This window comes from Dermacentor variabilis, chromosome 7 (assembly GCF_050947875.1).
Source record: "Dermacentor variabilis isolate Ectoservices chromosome 7, ASM5094787v1, whole genome shotgun sequence".
Lineage (NCBI taxonomy): Eukaryota > Metazoa > Arthropoda > Arachnida > Ixodida > Ixodidae > Dermacentor > Dermacentor variabilis.
In genome coordinates this window covers 97195407-97211968 of record NC_134574.1, presented here as the reverse complement: position 1 = coordinate 97211968, position 16562 = coordinate 97195407, and the positions used below count along the sequence as shown (strand labels likewise).

The following is a 16562-nucleotide window of genomic DNA, read 5'->3' as shown; positions in this document are numbered from 1 at the left end:
GAAGTCATCGGGATAGTCATGTGCTCTGTGACTGTTAGAGGTCGCCAGCCTCTATAACAGCTACACCATTCACATCAAGGGCTAGTTTATATATTTTTTTGTCGATAATAGCCTTCTTGAATTGTACGTATATTGAAGAAGGCCACTCATTGATAGCTAACGTCAATGATGAAAGCTTCATACCTGAAGATGTGTAAACCATAGGACACGATAGGACCAAGCACAGAATAGTGACAGGTGTCATCATGGCTGTCAAAGGATTCCAGGCTTTCTTACGGTATTGGCTGGTGCCGCAATCAAATAAGAACCTGCAGGAATGACATATAATGTGTGGAAGGTTTTCATTTGTCATATTTTTAGCACAATGCGCTCAATGTTTGCGACCAAGTTCTAGTATAGGTTAATGATCTGCTTGTGGTTTGTCTTACTTAATTGTACTTATTCACTCAATATTTATTTGCACTGAATTTGAATATTCTAGTATATCAAGTTATCGGCAACTTCGACGCATTCACGACTAAAGAAAGTACTCAGGCGCGTAGAAAATGTACCAGAATACTTAGTTGGAAAGAACTGAAAAACGGACAAATCGTTTTACCTTCTTAAGATTTGAAGAACGAGAAAAAAAAAGCGCTGTCTGTTGTCACTTCCAGTATTAAACATTAATATTTTCTCACCGCTTAAGTCATGAAAGGACTCTGTTGTAATCTATTCGCTTCAACAACTCTTACAATAAGGCCGACTAAATTTTATCGACACAAGATTTCCGCCAAAACAGACATTTTTCTTATATTTCCTGCCTAATACAACATAAAAACCCAACTACCGTCGAACCTACAAGCGTGCTACAGAGACAACAGTTGCTTTAAAACGCAGTTCTTGTTGTGCTAGCAACAATTTCATTTGGAGGAGTTCTTTTCTCTTGAAGGCATGAAGAAACAGTGCGCGGAAATAAGGACATGAATAAGACCACGCTAGGACTTGCTGTAGCTTTTTTTTTCTTTTTGCGGTTGTTCTCTTTTGTTCATATCATTGCGCCTATTTAATGTACTGTTCCAGTTGCCCAGATGCACTGTTGCCGCACAAAGTTGTTTGACTAAGTTGACTTCACATCGCCGAATTAACCTTCTTATACTTCTGACATAACACAATAAATAAAGCGGGAACCCTGGCCTTCTCTCCTGACTTGGGCCCGCCTCGATCCGACGCCTCCAGACCATGTGACCGAGCTCTGGCGAGCACAGCTGTTCCCCCTGGTATTGTGCGACAGGCACAATTCTTGTGCGACAGGCACAAGAGCCATGCGACCCCCGCTTAGCGGCCTCCAGGACGTTCGTTAATAAAACGGAGGCAGCCTCACGCTTCCCCGTTTGAAATAATACCCCCCCCCCCCCTTTCCATTGCAGCGCCCTCGGCGCGTTTTCGTGTGGTGTAAACGTGGGCTCATTCATTCCTTGACATCATATAGCAGCTCAGTTCCTGAATTCTAAAGTGTGATTTGCCCAATTCTTGTGCAAGGCTTAAAATGACTTTTAGAGTGCCTAGTTGGTGCATATATGACATAAATTAAGAGCGTAAGAACAGACATGGCACGAGGCAGGCACAGCACTCATTCGGTGTCTATCCTTTCTTGTGTTCCGTATCTGTTTTTAAAAATACTTTTGCGCTCTTACATCAAATATTAATGCCGGGTACCTATCATTAGGAAGCGGTTACCACACTGCGGCTCTCTCATTACTCATTGTAGTTCTAGGACATCGTCTGAAGGCCCCAATTGATTACTATACGTTTATGATTCAGCGTGAAAGTAATCGTGCTTTAGCTGACCAAAGGTTTCATTGCTTACGAGCTACATGGTTGAGAAAAAAAAACAGGTACAATATGCGAACGAAATACATGCTCAAACTTTTGTACTGACCAAGAAGAGTTCGCTTACCTCTGAAACTTCAATGGGCTGACTGACGGCAGATTGTAATTTTGCGAGCGCTGTTTTGAATGCCGCTAATGCAGAGAGGATGCTGACACTTGAGCTGCCCCCTATCTGCGTCACAGTACGCCACTGCGTGAAGCCAAGGATGTTCTTCGAAATCTTAAACGAACGCGTTATCTTGTTGACGCCGGGTCGTTGCGCAAACCTCGGAAATATCTGTCGCACTCTGTGTACCGGCATAAGGAAGAGTGCCCGCTTTCCTCCAACGAGAAGCGGAGTGCCTGCTCATCTTATTGATTGTCGCTCAGAACCTTTTTGCCTCGGACAGGCTACTTATATCTGCAAGAAGTACGGTCCTAGATGCTGTCGTTCAGCGGCGTGTGTTCATTCACAGCAGCGCCTTGACTGGAATGGGTGTACGACACGCCCGTAGTAAAAAAAAAAAACCAAGGACAAAACAGCACGTGTCTCGTGGTATTTTAATGAGAGGCAGATCCGGTATTCACAAGGGCACAGGATAATTTATTAGACTGCGGACGACCAGCACGTGAAACGGGAGATATTTTCGGCACTTTCTGAGGGCCTCGTCTTGTCTGTCTTACTCTTTCTTGGAATTTCTCCAATTTGAGAGCCAAAGGAAATCCACTACGTGTGATCTGCGCGTTTTTTCATGCTCATCTTTGCCTTCTCTGCCTTTGCCTTCTTATGATCGTCTCGGCTGCAGAAACATGCCATACCCCTGCACCAAAAGAACATTCAGCGCGAACCTGCCGCCCAGTGCCCGACGACTATTTTCACCTTTGCGAAGCTCGTTTTTGTGTGTGCTGGTGTGACTTGTCGCTCGGCAAGAGCCGCCTGAGAAGTCAGCATGTCCGGGTATTGCCGCTGGTACCACGGCATTTATTGAGAGAGACAGAGAGAGAGAAGTAAACTTTATTTGTAGTAGACACTACTGAGGTTTTGCTAAAGGCTATGCTTCTTTTCCGTTTCAGCTTCGATATTCGTGCCGTGAAAATTCTCAATTTTTTTTTCTTTTATACGTCTCTTTCCTCCAACTCTGAGTCTAACAAACGCCTTTTCATGCATGGCACACAAAAATTTACCTTTTAAGCTCCAACAACCAAATTGTTCATTCCCTTCTTTTTATGCACCTATCTTAATCGATTCATGGCCAGTCTCCCGGTGCACGTCGACCTCACTGATTATGATGGTGTACGTTAAAGTGAATAAAATGCCTTCTACTATAGAACCACTGTGCATGACGGAAATCGTTCTTTGGTCTTATGGCCGCTTGTGAGGAGCATACTTGAAACAAGTAAACATCTCGGCTTTCTGAGTCTTATGTTTATTGCAAGGTACAAGCACGTATTTGTGAAACCAATGCTGTGGTAATGAACGTGATAGTGTTAGTTCACTTTGACTTCTCGTAAATATCTGTGACCGGCTAGCCTTTGCCCACGATGTGACAGCTTTGAGCACATAGGCGTTGTGGTACCTCGGATTTGTTGTTCTTGCCTAGAGACAAAAATAAATTGTTGCTAAATAAAACGACGATGATCCATCAAAGTGCAAGGCAATCATATTGTTCCATTAAATCATTCAAAACGAGGACAACGTATGACAATAAAGGCCACTGTTGATTTTTATGAGGAGGTCACACAGCTGTAATGAAACTCCAGCTGGCCCCAGTTCCAGTCAAAAGAGACAGATAAGTGATTTCAAGCCACAGCAGCCTGTTAGAAGGCTTGCATGTCGTGTCAGTGTTTGCGTTAGAGATAAGGGCGCTGCTCGCATCACTTCAACCATTTCTCTTGAGCTCCAATGGTCATGAACTGTGCCTAGCTATATTATTTGTTACCATAGCTCACATTCCGACTTCTACTTTTATAAAGAGCGATATACCACCACTACATTACGCATCGATTTGCCAACTGCTAGGAAATGGTCTTCTTTTTGTGGTGACTACACAAGATATTGCAAATTGAGTCGTTGGTGGTATTTGTTGTCCTGTTCATCGAAAATGTCACCCATGTAGAGTATGTGGGTGATTGAGCAAGCAATGTATGTACTTGAAGTTAGTCGGAAACTAATTTTAGGGGCTGATAGAGTATCTGTTGTGGAAAGGTGATGATAACCCCTTATAATTAGAATATGGCCCAACTGTACGTTTGTTTATTGTTTTCCTCCCACAGGATATCCATGTTGGGCAATTTTATGAATCTCATTTTGCAAGGAGATTGCTCGCTCAAATCAATGAATGCCTACTCTGGCTGACATCGCAAGAAACGGCGCAACTTCTGCGATGTTTATTGTGCAAGTAGTAACGTTGCTATAACTTGCGGAAAAAAAACAGCATTTATTTTCATTTTGTATGGAAGCGATATCGAAAAAGTTGTCGTATTGCCACCGTTTCAGGTGACTTTCAAGAATCTCACATAAGGTATAGGTACTTTCCACATTATTTCAGCCGAACCTATTACAGAGAGGTTCCTTGTGAAATAAGTAGCAGGCCGGTCTAATATTTATCGCTATAAAGGAGCAGTCTTACAAAATTTAGCTTAGGAGCGCCAGGATTTGTCGCGAAATGAATGCAAGTTTGCCACCGCTGTAAAAGAGCCCAATAATATATACTTGTCAAATGTTGTATTTTCTTTGGTGCGGATAGAGACTCCTTCCCTTTGCGATTACTATAAAATATAAGTATGCTGTAGGCAACTAAACAGTTAAAAAAAGTATTCTAAAAGAGAAAGCGTGATTTTTCTATTACAAAAGCAGGAATAAACATAATGGACGAATGTATTTTTGCCGTGACTATAGATACACACACCCTAACGGTCACGGTGTCGTCTTAGAGAGTGTGCGTAAACGAACCAAGCATAAGCACGGTGTCTGGATCGCGGGCGAGCACCAGGAACATGAACGGCCGATCAACGGTTATCTTGAACACACTCTTGCCGCTGGCCGAGCACGCGGTCTTCTCGGCTAAGGCTGCAGCCGTGGGGATCTTTGGACCCCTGTATCCCGCCCTGAAAACGGCGAGGTGCTTCGCCGCCGACACCCTGAGACCCACAATGCGCGCCATGTTGACAAAGTCCGCGGCACCGTTGAAGGCGTCCGTCACCCCCATCGGCTGCAGGTAGTGCTTGAGGTCAGTGAGGCACTTCACCTTCATCCGGGGCAGCGTGACCTTCACTGGGCCCTGCTGCTGCAGACGTCCCAGACACGTCAGTATCGTGGATGCGGTTAGGGCCTTCTCCAATTCGACGAGGCTCGAGTCGGCCGCCGGGATAAAGATGGCGAGTGACCGTCGTGGTTCCTGGTAAGGCAGGTCCACCACGACCCCGGCAAACGCGTCGCCTTTGCCGAATTGGGCATATCGGAAGGTGCCCGTCATGGACAGCGTAGGCACTTCCTCGCCAGCTCGCCTGTCGCCGGCTTGCTCGGAGTGGAACCGGCCCGTCGAGCCGCGTGCACCTCCTGCGGCGAACCATCGCGAGCCGAAGGTGAAGACGCTGGCCAGGACCACGAACGTGTCGAGGTCCACACTGTCACCGCTGAAGACGTCTCGTCTGAACGAGAAGCCCGTGAGAGCTCGCAAGAAGCCGTCGAGAGCGAGGCGGCTCTGCTCGGGACTCTCTGCGAAATCGTAGACGTGGAAGTGTATGTCCAGGTTCGAAAGTGGCTCCTTGAACTCTCTCGACAGGTTGACCCGCGCATCGTGGTAGAGGCCGGCGTAAGACGTCACACTGAGACCTGTACGCGAGCGTGTAGAATTCGCTATAGGATACGACTGACTATGTCGAAGAAAAGAATTGCAGACTAGCAAACTCCTTACCGAGTTTGTTGATTCTCTGCTTCATAGCTTTTATTTTCGCCCTCAACCTAACTTTTTCCGACAAAAGTTTAAGAAAGTCGAAGAAAAAAGAATATTTGTGGTGTTTCTGTTCCCTAGCCCTCTGTTTGTGCTACATGGGACGCTTTTACTTTTTTTTTATTCGATAGGCGCGGATGTTTAGTGTCTTGCAGTGCATGCTATGGTGTGTGAGCGAAAAATTTCACCTATCAGAAAGCAAAGCTAATAGTCCGGGCACCAGTTCTTATCAACGAAATACTTGAAACGGACGGAATAAACTGCAACTGTGCAGACAAGCGCTCCAAAGTGTCGGATGGAGATTTTCTCTACGTAGGCCATTAAACACGCAGTAATGCAAAAGGATAGAAAGTTGGGCGAGTTGGTAGGGTAACATGATCTTGGATTGTAGCGCGAAGTGACACGGACAGACACTAGAACCAGACAGGTCGAGCGCTCGTCTTGTCTGCTTCTAGTTTCTGTCCGTGTCACCTCGCGCTACAATCCAAGATCATGAAACATGCAGTACCCCCTGATGCAATGCTCTCTAAGTGCGCCTAAAAAATTCAAAATGCATGTTTCATGTATGTTCGCGTGCATGGAAGCATATTGTCCATGTTCAGCTCCCATTTTACATGTGGGTTTGCTTTGGGAAAATGCGTTCTAAAAAAAAAAGAACTTGGTCAAAGATGCCCAAACTTTCGTAGAGCTCTGACTATCCTGGAAAATGCGTCAGTTATTTTCGGAACTGCCATTGGTCTGCTAACGGTGTGGATATTTATCAGTACCTCTTGATACCCAACATATGCAAGGATCTCCGCAGAAGCTATAAATTGAATCGTGCATACGGGCAACACTTTTTCATGTTCTTATTATATGCATATATTTAATAACCAGGACTCGAGCGGATTAGAGGTGTTTTACAATAGTTAACAAGATTTCTTGGCACCACCTACTTTCTGAAATCAGTTATAGGCGCGCTAAAGCATGCATATCGGCACTGCCGCATACACGAAAGGATGGGATAATGCTTCATTTGCTGCTGCATCACGATTCGTAGAATATAAACGAAAATGACTAACGCTGGTCGTCTTTCAATCAATTATGCAGAACCGCTCATAATAGGCATGTGAGCTGTCTATTTCACGTTTTGATGTGTTAGATTTTCTTCTTTTTCGGTCTCTGTGGAGCCATATTAAAATGATTACCAAGTTGGAATGTTAATGCTGATAATATTGATGGTTTTAAAGCTTTACAATGTCTGTAGTATGACCTTTCACTGTGTATTGATAGTCCTACATTCAAACATTCCTTCTCTGCAGCTCAGGCTACTGGTAATACATTCGTGCTTTTTTTTGTAGTCAGAGATTATGCATAGTAAATTATACTGATTGGCACACGTTATGTGTTGAAACGGTTGAGACGCTCTATTTACTATTGTTCACCATGTGATGCACTGCCCGTAAGAGTCCGAAAAGTACTTGCGGTATTGCGAGATATGTTTTTAAATGAATTTCGCGGTAAAACTGTGTAGCGAGCACGGTTTAGTGGAGGCATGGAACACACATTTTGACAGGTTGAGAACGGAGAGTTGACTGGCTTTATTAAAAGCTAAAACTAGCGGGGCCCAGTGGCTGCGGTGGCGCCCCAATCCGGCTTCCTCCTCAATTCCAAGAAAAAGCAGGTACCAATGACACCCACGACGAAGCAATGCTAGGTGAACTGCATTTTCGCGAAGCGGGGACAGCGTAGTGACGAACGGTCGCTACAGTTGCTCCCCCTCTAGAATGCACGACGCTTAGCTGTGAATCGCGGAAAGAATGAAGAGTTCACTAGGGTTGAGGATTGGGCGAGTTGGTATTGCGTTCTAAAACTGGCACAGCGCAACATAGGAAGGAAGAAACAAGCCGAGCGGGCCAGATAAAGGAACAGAGCGCTGACTTGTAACTGGTTTCTTGCCAAGTTGCACGAAATATATAGCTGCAAGAAAGCATCAGGACATGTCGTCACACAATTCACAAAGCGGCACGCCGATAGAAGGCTGCACCATCATGAGTTACAGAACGCGCAATTCTGTCATGCAAGGTTAAACTGATCAAGAAATTTCACTTCACAAAGATAAAAATGCGGCTTACATCCATCCACAGTCGCGACAAATTTTTGTCGGTGTGAAGTGCTAAAAAAGCAGCGATCACAACTTACGCGGGAGATTATTGAAACTGATCTCATAGCAAGGGGCTGGAAGCACGTGCGTTAGCGCACCATCCTTGTGCATATCTCCACAGGAAGTAAATTTTCCTGATCAGTTTAACCTTGCATGACAGAATTGCGCGTTTTTTCACTCATGATGATGCAGCCTTCTATCGGTGGGACGCTTTGTGAAGTGTTGTGACGACATGTCCTGATGCTTTCTTGTAGCTACATATTTTCTGCAACTTGCCAATAAACCAGTTAGAAGTTAGCGCTCTGTTCCTTTATCTGGCCGGCTCGGCTTGTTTCTTCCTTTCTATGTTGCGCTGTACAAATTTTAGAATGAAGACGTCATGTTCAAGATTGGCTGGTCACACGCGGTCGCACGACACTCTATTTTCTTGGCCGCGAAAGTCAATCTTGAAGGTTTTGTGTAAACGCGAAACCACACGAGAGGGATCTTCATAGGAAGGAATCAACGGTGGCTTCATAGAGTTGCGTCGCAGAAAGACGCGAGTAGTTGAGTCCATTGCCGGGAAACCAAACAAAGGCTACCCGTGGGCGATACATGGGGGTGTCGGCCGAAACTGGTCGAGCCAGGAATGTATCCTCGCTAAGTGCTGCGCGACAACCAGCCTTGCTGGGTGCCGCAAAACAGGCCTGGAATTCGGATTGTTGATCCATAGAGCATCTCGGCTGCACCGACTCCGTGGTCATCCTTGACTGCTCGCAGCCCCAGTAGAACTAGGGGTAGCCTTCCCACCCATTGCTGTCTGTCGAGAATAGAGGTAACGGCACCTTCATTTGTCGGTGGAGAAGCTCGAAAATACCGCTGCTCTGTGGGTGGAAAGCCGTAGCGTCATTAAGGCGCGTTCCGAGAAGTCTCGCAAGAGCAGGAAAAAGCAAGCTTTGAGATTCTCGGCCTTGGTCACTAGCTCTGCGCAAAGGGCAACCGTACCACGACAACTACGTAGCAACAAATGCTTTTGTCACTGTATCCGTCGTGATGTCTTGTACAGGCGTCGCCTCAGGCCACATTGCGTACCGGCCGACACACGTGAGGAGGTACCTAGATCATTGGCATGGCGGAAGAGGTTCCACAAAGTTTAAACGCACGTGACCGAAACGGCTTTCTGGTGGTCGAAACGGTTGCACCACTAACGCGTGTGGTGGGTAACTTTCACGGCTTAAAACGCTTGGCAGCTACTTCCCCACCTTCAAAAATCTTTTTTCATCCCTGGCCAGACGAAGCGGTCTGTTATAAGCCTATATATATCTGCGATAACGGGATGGCTTATGCTGTCCAGTTAATCGAATATTGGCCGCCCAAACTGATGGAGCAAATACGGGCTACGAGCTGTCTGCGATGCGTCGAGCGTGACCAATGTTGTTATGTTGGGAAGCGGTACCTCCGCAAGCTGGAGTGACGAGCCTGTTTCCCGCGATCGACGCAGCTCAGGTCGTTTTTCTGAGCGAAGGTTAGAGCTTAAAAATCAGCAGGGCCAGCAGGCACAGTGCCGATCCGCGACAGCGAGTCAGATGCCTGATTTTCAGTCCAAGAGGCGTGGTGGATGTCCATAGAAAATTCGGAGATAAAGGAAATTGCCGAAGCTCACATAGAAGGCCAAAACTAATGCCAACGGCTTCTGGTCGGTCGTAATCTAAATGCTACGTCTTTCAAGAAAGAAAAGAGGAAATGCTTGACAGCGCAATCCATGGCAAACATCTCCCTCCGGAAGACGCTTTAGTGAGCTTCTCTAGGTTTGACGCGCTTCGAGAAGAATACCAGCGGCCTCCAGTGTGTGCCATCGCGCTGTTGCAGAAATGCACCCACTGCGGTGGTCGACGCGCCTACGATGACGCGAGTTGGCGAGTCGGAAAGTGGATGAATCAGCAACACTGCAGTCGCCAACTGCGTTTTGGCTTCCTGGAAAAAGTTTTCGTGCTTCGAGGATAAGTGGAAGATAGGCATTTTTTTTACCTGCAACGCAGCAGGCCGGTAAGCTGCTGAATATCTAGTGCGCAGGATGGTATGAAGCGTCCGGGAACATTTGTGAGCCCTAGAAACGCGCGCAACTTTCACAAGAACGTTGGAGAAGGGATGTCCTCGATTGCCTCAGCCGCGACTCTAGTGACTTCATGCCTTGGGGTGAAATGTGTTGGCCGAGAAAATCCGCGGCTTCAATCCCGAAAATGCATTTCTTTGACTTTAAGATCAGGCTGTGTTCATCCAGTCGATCAAGTTGAAGGCGAAGGCGCTCTTTTTGGGCTTGGTTGGTGCGACTTGCAACAAGAATGTCGTCAAGGCAGACGAAAAGGAACGGAAGTCCGCAGGGAAACTCGTCCATGAACCATTGAAATGTTTCTGCCACATTATTCAAACCGTAAGGCATATGGACAGCTGAAATAAGCCAACGTGAGTAGTGGTTGCTGTGTTCAGAGTGTATCTATGTTCGATATCAATTCGGTGGCATGTGCTCATCAAATTGATCTTGCTGTTTATTTTGGTTCCTGCAAGACGAGCGCCGAAGTCATGTATTTGGGCAACGGGTTATAATTCGGAGTAGTGACAACATTCAAAGTTGGGTAAAAACCACAAGGTCGCCAGTCGCCATTGTTTTGCTTTGGAACCAGATGGAGAGTTGAAGACCAATAGCTGGAGGAACGATGATTAACGCCGAGCTGAAGCATGTGTTCGAAATCAGGGCGGGCGACTTCGAACCTCCTCCCAGCGAGCCTCCGTGGCTGCACGGTGACAGATGGGTCGGTTGTGGTGATATGATGCGTTACCTTCTGTTCTACGAGCAGCGCATCATTTTGGGGCTTCGTGAGTAGCGCGTAGTCGGCCAGTATCTTGTCTACATTGAGACCGGCCCAAATGTACGGATGTCAGATCAGGTGAGGTTGGACTGCAGGTCAGTACATCAAGGGATGTGACCTTATCCTTTAGACGCCGATCGCAAACACTCACATTTAGGTTTAAATGGCTGAGAAAGTCCACCTTCAGTATTGCATGGTGACGTCAGCGACCACGAACACCCATCTGTGCAAGCACCAGAGCCTAATGTCTAGCGTTATTGCCGCAGTCTATGCAACGCGATGGCGGTGTTGTTCACTGTGGGCAGCGTGGGTGTGGATTTGCCGCGTTGGCAATGTGCGGCCAGAGCGGGGAACGATAGACAGCTCGGCTCCGGTGTCGATGAAGAGGCGGGTGCCGGTGATGCGGTTGACTACAAAGAACGGGCGGCTTGCTAGAGGGCTGATATCCCACGCCGCCGTTAGGAACAGACCGTTGCACTTTCCGTCCACGAACAGGGCTGACTGTAAAGACGTGCTTGTTCGCGAATGCGATGGTGGTACCAGCTCAACTGCCGCGGCGAGTCTCTAGGTGTACTCTTCGAGACTGTGAAGCCGAATCGTTGTGCCAAAGTTCGTCGCCAGTGTTGCGGCCAGTCGTCAGCTTCTCCAGTGCATGGGTAAGGCGATCTACTGTTTTTTCCCGACGCGACACTCGGTCTCCTGGCTCTGATGCTCGAGCAGCAGTGATAAGTAGCTGTGCGACGAAGAGTCGCTGATGCTGTCAGCGAGTGCAGCTAGCCAATCGAGGCTCATCTCGTCGTTGCCCACCAGTACCATGCGTACATACTGTGGGAGGCGTTGCAAGACAGCTAGCGCAAAATTGGAAGCTGACTCTTTTTACGGAGCGCTCAGATGGTAACCGACGCAACCTGTGCAGGATTTGTGACGGTCGTTGGTCCCTGAGTTCCTCGGAGAGGAGCGGTTGGAGCCTACTGTGTTGCAATGGCTCGAAGTGCTGCAGGACCATGCGTTTCAGGTCGTATACTGTGACCTTGGTGTACCCGCTAGGAAGTCGTCTACGGCATCAGTGATGTCGGAGGGTAGCGCGGCTACTTCACAGATCTTGCTGTCAAGTGATGCGCCGGAGTTCAAAACACACTTGTGGTTGCAAAGAATGGTTGCAAAGAACACACCCTTTGCTCGGTTGAGAATATAGAATCCACTGGCTGTATTCAAAAGTACAAGCATTGAACGCCATGGCGAGGCAAGGTGACGCAAACGGATTTTCGCGAAGCGGGGACAGAATATTAATGGGCAGTGGGTACAAGTGCACGGGACAGGCACTTTCGCCTATGTCCACGGCTGCGCTTTGGTACTGCTTTTTGTCGTGCAGCTTTACAGGAATACTACCCATTTTTCAAGGAAGCTCTTTCCATTCCTGAGTTTTTTCCAGCTATGCTGCTCTTCCAACATTCACGTTACTCCCTGTGCCACTAATGCTAAACCAACTTCAATATTTTACAACGTCTTTCGCTACCCTTGGTATCGCTAGCTTCAGGTCGTTAACATAACTGCTCTTCGCAAGGGAGCAGCACTGCAATTTTTCCGTAGCCGGAAAGTATGAGAAATACACACCCTTCTTAGCTTGCAAGAACCGAGGATCTTTAAGCGCACGTACAGTGTTTAGAAGGTCTCACCCATAAGTGTACAAACTTTCAGCCTATATTACCGAATAATAACAGAACATTCCATCTAATTTCAATATCCGAGAAGATGTTTTTACGGATAGATGGGAAATTGTTATCCTTTTCTTTCGGCACGACTTATTGCGCATGAAATGAAGGTTCACTTGAAGCTGCCGATCTTATAACGAAGAACGCCGTAGTTGAAGACTGCGGACCAACCCTGATGACCTGTGGTTCTTCAGCGGGCTCGTATATCTAATTACACGAGTGCCACCGCAGGGATTGAACGCATGAACGCGGGCTCAGCATGAGAAACGGCATAGCCACCATGCTACGGCGGCTGGTCTTATAACTCGTGCTAATAGCTCCACTGGTAAAAGGCGTCACGTTGGCAGCACGCATCTCCACTTGCTTGCTCGTTCGTCCGGTATCGCCCGTCCGAATAGCGAATAGCGTCCGCTGTGCCCTACCTGAGTGTGTGTGTCGTGGCTTGTGGTAGTCCCGGCAGAACAGGCGGCTGGCGTGGCCGTTGAAGCGCTCCACGATTACGCCATCGTCATCCGTGTGGAGCACTCGCGCGATCTGGCGGCGCGTCGAGCCACCCGAGCCGTGGTACATGGTGACCAGCATGCAGGCCAGGTACCAAGGGGACAGCAGCACGTTGCCGCCTTCCTGGCGCATGCGTCGGTACAAGTCCAGCGGGAACTGCAGCAGCGGACCGGCCATCTCGGGCTCGATGTTGAAGGGGGTGTGCAGGAACCTGAGGGAAAAAGGATGACGTCACAGTGTGCATCTTCGTCCCAAACAGCTCCAGAGCAGACCATGCCAAGTCGAAACAAAGGCAGAAATGCCTGGACTGGACAAGTATTCGAAATAGATTTTTAAGGGGGTCGTTGAAGAAAGGTACACTCCTTAAGGCGTTTTGTTATATTTTTTTCTCTTTCTTCTTATTTATTTTATGGGCTTTTGTGTGATCTGTTTCGACGATAAATTAACCTTGGGTGAAGAAAAGTGAAAGACGCTGGCACAATCATAAGTATATGCCACGTTTGTATTCCAACACCGTCTTATACACTTCGTCTGTGTGAAATATGAAGCATTCTTAACATTTTCCTTAATGATTCTATTATTGCAGGTAACGCACAACATTATTTTAAAACTTAGGTGAATGCAGTTGGAGTACATCCTACCGAAAGTTTAATAATGTAATGACCGCACTTCACCCAGCAAACTTAAGACGAACTGTTCGCTTAGTGCGATTCACTGAGTCAATTAGGAGGGATCTTCAGCGTGGGAGCTGTAATATAAAGGAATGACAGTCTCTTAACTATCTATAGGTCATTTGAATGAGAAAGCATAATGGCTTCTCTAATTGGTTACACTCATCATACGTGACGCCATACGCTGTCACGTGTATCACGTGTGTGACGTGTCAGGGGTCACAGCTCTACCTTAATGCGCTTTGCTGTGACATGTACAAATCTCAATTCACCTCAATCAATTTTGCTCTAATTTGTGCCAACCTTATTCCACCTTAACCCACTTTATTCAACCTTAATTCACCTTGCTCTAATTTCTACTAACCTTAATCCACTTTAATCCACCTTAATTGACCTTCATTCACTTTACTTCACCTTAATTCCCTTTACACCACCTTGAGTCCCATTACTCTAACGTGTTCGAATTTTATTTCCCTTTGCTTCAGTCTAATTGCCCTTAATTCCCTTTAATTCACATTATTACCCATAATTACAATTAATGTACATTGTTGTACCACTTCTATATTACTACTGACGCCATAAAAAACGCTAATGACGTCACATCAATTTTTGGTACCACTCCTTGCGGGAAACAACGTTGACTTTTCTCTATCAAGGGGCATGTAAACCATCGGGATTGATATTTGGTACAGTAGAAACCGTTCTTGTCATAGGCATTGCTTCAATTTTTAGAAACTTACTGCAGTTAATAGCAGCAAAAATCTAGTAAGAATAGCAAGTAATTTCCCCTTTATTCTGCCACTTCCGTTAAAAAGGGTCTTGAAAATCACACAATTTCAAAATTTACACTATGGAGTTTACAACTCTAAGCAATAAAAAATATCACAATTTTGTGAACTACGCCAGTAGTTTATCTGAAACGAACTAAACGAATGAATGAGACACCGCTGTATTGTATTCTCCCTAATTTGCGAGTATAATATTTGCAAGACCCTCGTAAGCATTGAAACATTTCACTTAAGCTGTCAGCCAATACATATGACGTCTGGGCGCTTGTAATGCTGCAACACATGCGCAGTTTGCACAACTTAGACATTTGTTTTTGGCGCCGAGCTGCGGGTTTGTAAGCCTTACGCTACAATTTTTTTTTGTTGCTTTCAGCTTTTCGGTGATTTCTGCAATAATTTGTTGCCCCTAAAAGATTATGCTTCAGATTGAACTTTTTCTCGTAAATTCAACAAATTTCATTAAAATCGCTCACGTGGCTTCTTGATAAAAGCATTTCTGCCTTTTACGTGTACTTCAGTAGGAAAATTGGATTACGCCCCTAGCTAACGCTTCCCCTTAATATCCAGAAATAACGAAACTGCTGCAACAAACGCAAAGAAAGCTTCTGCTCCATTTCCATCAGCGTTACTACTCTCGCTCTTTAGAAGCATTTTTAAAGTTTGCCATTTCTTTCTTCCTGTGATAAGTCGTTAGCTCCTTAAGTGTCGAGTGACAATTATTCATGCAACTGAGTCACGTGCTATGGCGCGGCAGATAAATCAATCGTTATACCATAAGCTTGCGCTCCTACCTTGGACAGTAGGCTACATTGCACTTTCGGTCCTGTTTATTTTAGGTCTCTTGAAGGGGGAGAAAGGGGCATGCGAAAGACCAGAATGAAACAGAGCCACACCGCTTCTCTTGGTTGTTTCTTATCTCAGTGTCCTCTCTGCTTTTTTTTTTTTGCTCAATTCTTCTTCGGCATGGAACACCGCTACCAGCAGTGAGCCCCAGTATTGATTGTTGACTCGCTCTAAGACAATTTGGCAGTAGAATTTTTTTTAACTTTGCGTTGAGGAGGTGTGACAAGTAACGTCAGGTTAAGCGACAACAATTCCAGAGTACGAAAATTAATGCGTTGGTCTGTGTGTCTTTGGTTGCTAAGCTTAATAGTGTTGAGAACAACAGACGTTGGGAAGCAGGGCACGGAAATATCATAGAGGCTGGATCTCTGTTATTAAACGAATATGTAAAACGCCATGCATTTAAGCTACCTTCCACATCACCTATAACCGCAAAAAAAATTACTTGTTACTTCTGTTTTTTTTTCTTGCTTCTCACCCTCAAGTTCTGGTGCAGTTCCTACATATTTTCTGGTGGCGGTGGAATGCTAAAACAAAAAAATTCGTGTGCCTTGTGTTGGGCTCACGCACACAGCCACGGACCGCCGAAATTATCCTGATGCCGCCCGCTACGGAATCTCCATCAGCGTCTGTGTGTCGCTTGCCATTTTAAACGCCATGCTGATTACTTAGCGAGCGACCGCCATTTTTGAAAAGAGTGTGAGGATTTCGATACCTCACGGTCTCGTCCTCGTGTGGTTCCACTTGCGCCGCGGACTCGAGGCGCAGGTCCGAGCTGCCGCGCTCCGAGTCGGTCGAGTCGCTCGCCGCATAGCTGCCCGACGACGTACTCGAGCTCCACACGCTGACCCTCCTGGAACGCGACGTCGAAGACTTGCGCGCCATGACACTCGAACGTCGACGAAATGTTGCAGCCGAGTGGGTCGACATCGCTTCTTCTTCTTCTTCTTCTGGTCGGGCTCTGCGCGTGTCCACCCAACGTGGCACGAGCGATTCGAATGTCCCTGGCGCTTCTCAGGAAGGGGAGGGTGGGGCGAGCCCCTCTTATTCTTACTGTCGGTTGAGATAGGACGCAGCAAGATGTTATTAGGAACTTAATCGCTTTCACGGACCCTTGTTCCTTTGCGCGTCTAGTGTGCAGCACACATGTGCCACGGATCTGCTAAGAAGTCGCCTCGCAAGTTTCACTTGATTTGGCCGAGAAACGGTGGCTGCTTGAGTTAATTTTTTTTTGTAAGAAGTTTGTAGAAATGCGAT

The 16562-nt window shown here is 46.6% G+C and overlaps 2 protein-coding genes across 2 annotated transcripts in view; both read right to left on the bottom strand.

The window, feature by feature from the left end:
- Window positions 1-2118, bottom strand: part of LOC142586976 (uncharacterized) — a 7390-nt gene extending 5272 nt beyond the window's left edge. The window contains exons 1-2 of the mRNA XM_075697847.1: window positions 1937-2118; window positions 184-308 (exon numbers count right to left, since the gene is read on the bottom strand). Of these exons, the coding sequence (XP_075553962.1) occupies window positions 184-247 (64 nt within the window). The 5' untranslated portion in view covers window positions 248-308; window positions 1937-2118. The remainder of the gene's footprint in view (window positions 1-183; window positions 309-1936) is intronic.
- A 2525-nt stretch (window positions 2119-4643) lies between these two features.
- Window positions 4644-16347, bottom strand: LOC142586975 (iris-like). Its single transcript, XM_075697846.1, has 3 exons — window positions 16021-16347; window positions 12925-13214; window positions 4644-5683 (listed from the first exon to the last, which is right to left on the bottom strand). The coding sequence occupies exons 1-3, from the start codon at window positions 16233-16235 to the stop codon at window positions 4779-4781; spliced, it is 1410 nt and encodes a 469-aa protein (XP_075553961.1). The 5' UTR covers window positions 16236-16347; the 3' UTR covers window positions 4644-4778.
- Window positions 16348-16562: the final 215 nt, after the last annotated feature.

Coding starts and splice junctions, on each gene's coding strand:
- LOC142586975 (XM_075697846.1), bottom strand. CDS start 16,235: ATGTCGACCCACTCGGCTGCAACATTTCGTCGACGTTCGAGTGTCATG. Junction 13,215..16,020: donor CACGAGGACGAGACCGTGAG/GTATCGAAATCC, acceptor TTTTTCCCTCAG/GTTCCTGCACACCCCCTTCA. Junction 5,684..12,924: donor GCCACGACACACACACTCAG/GTAGGGCACAGC, acceptor GCTCGCGTACAG/GTCTCAGTGTGACGTCTTAC.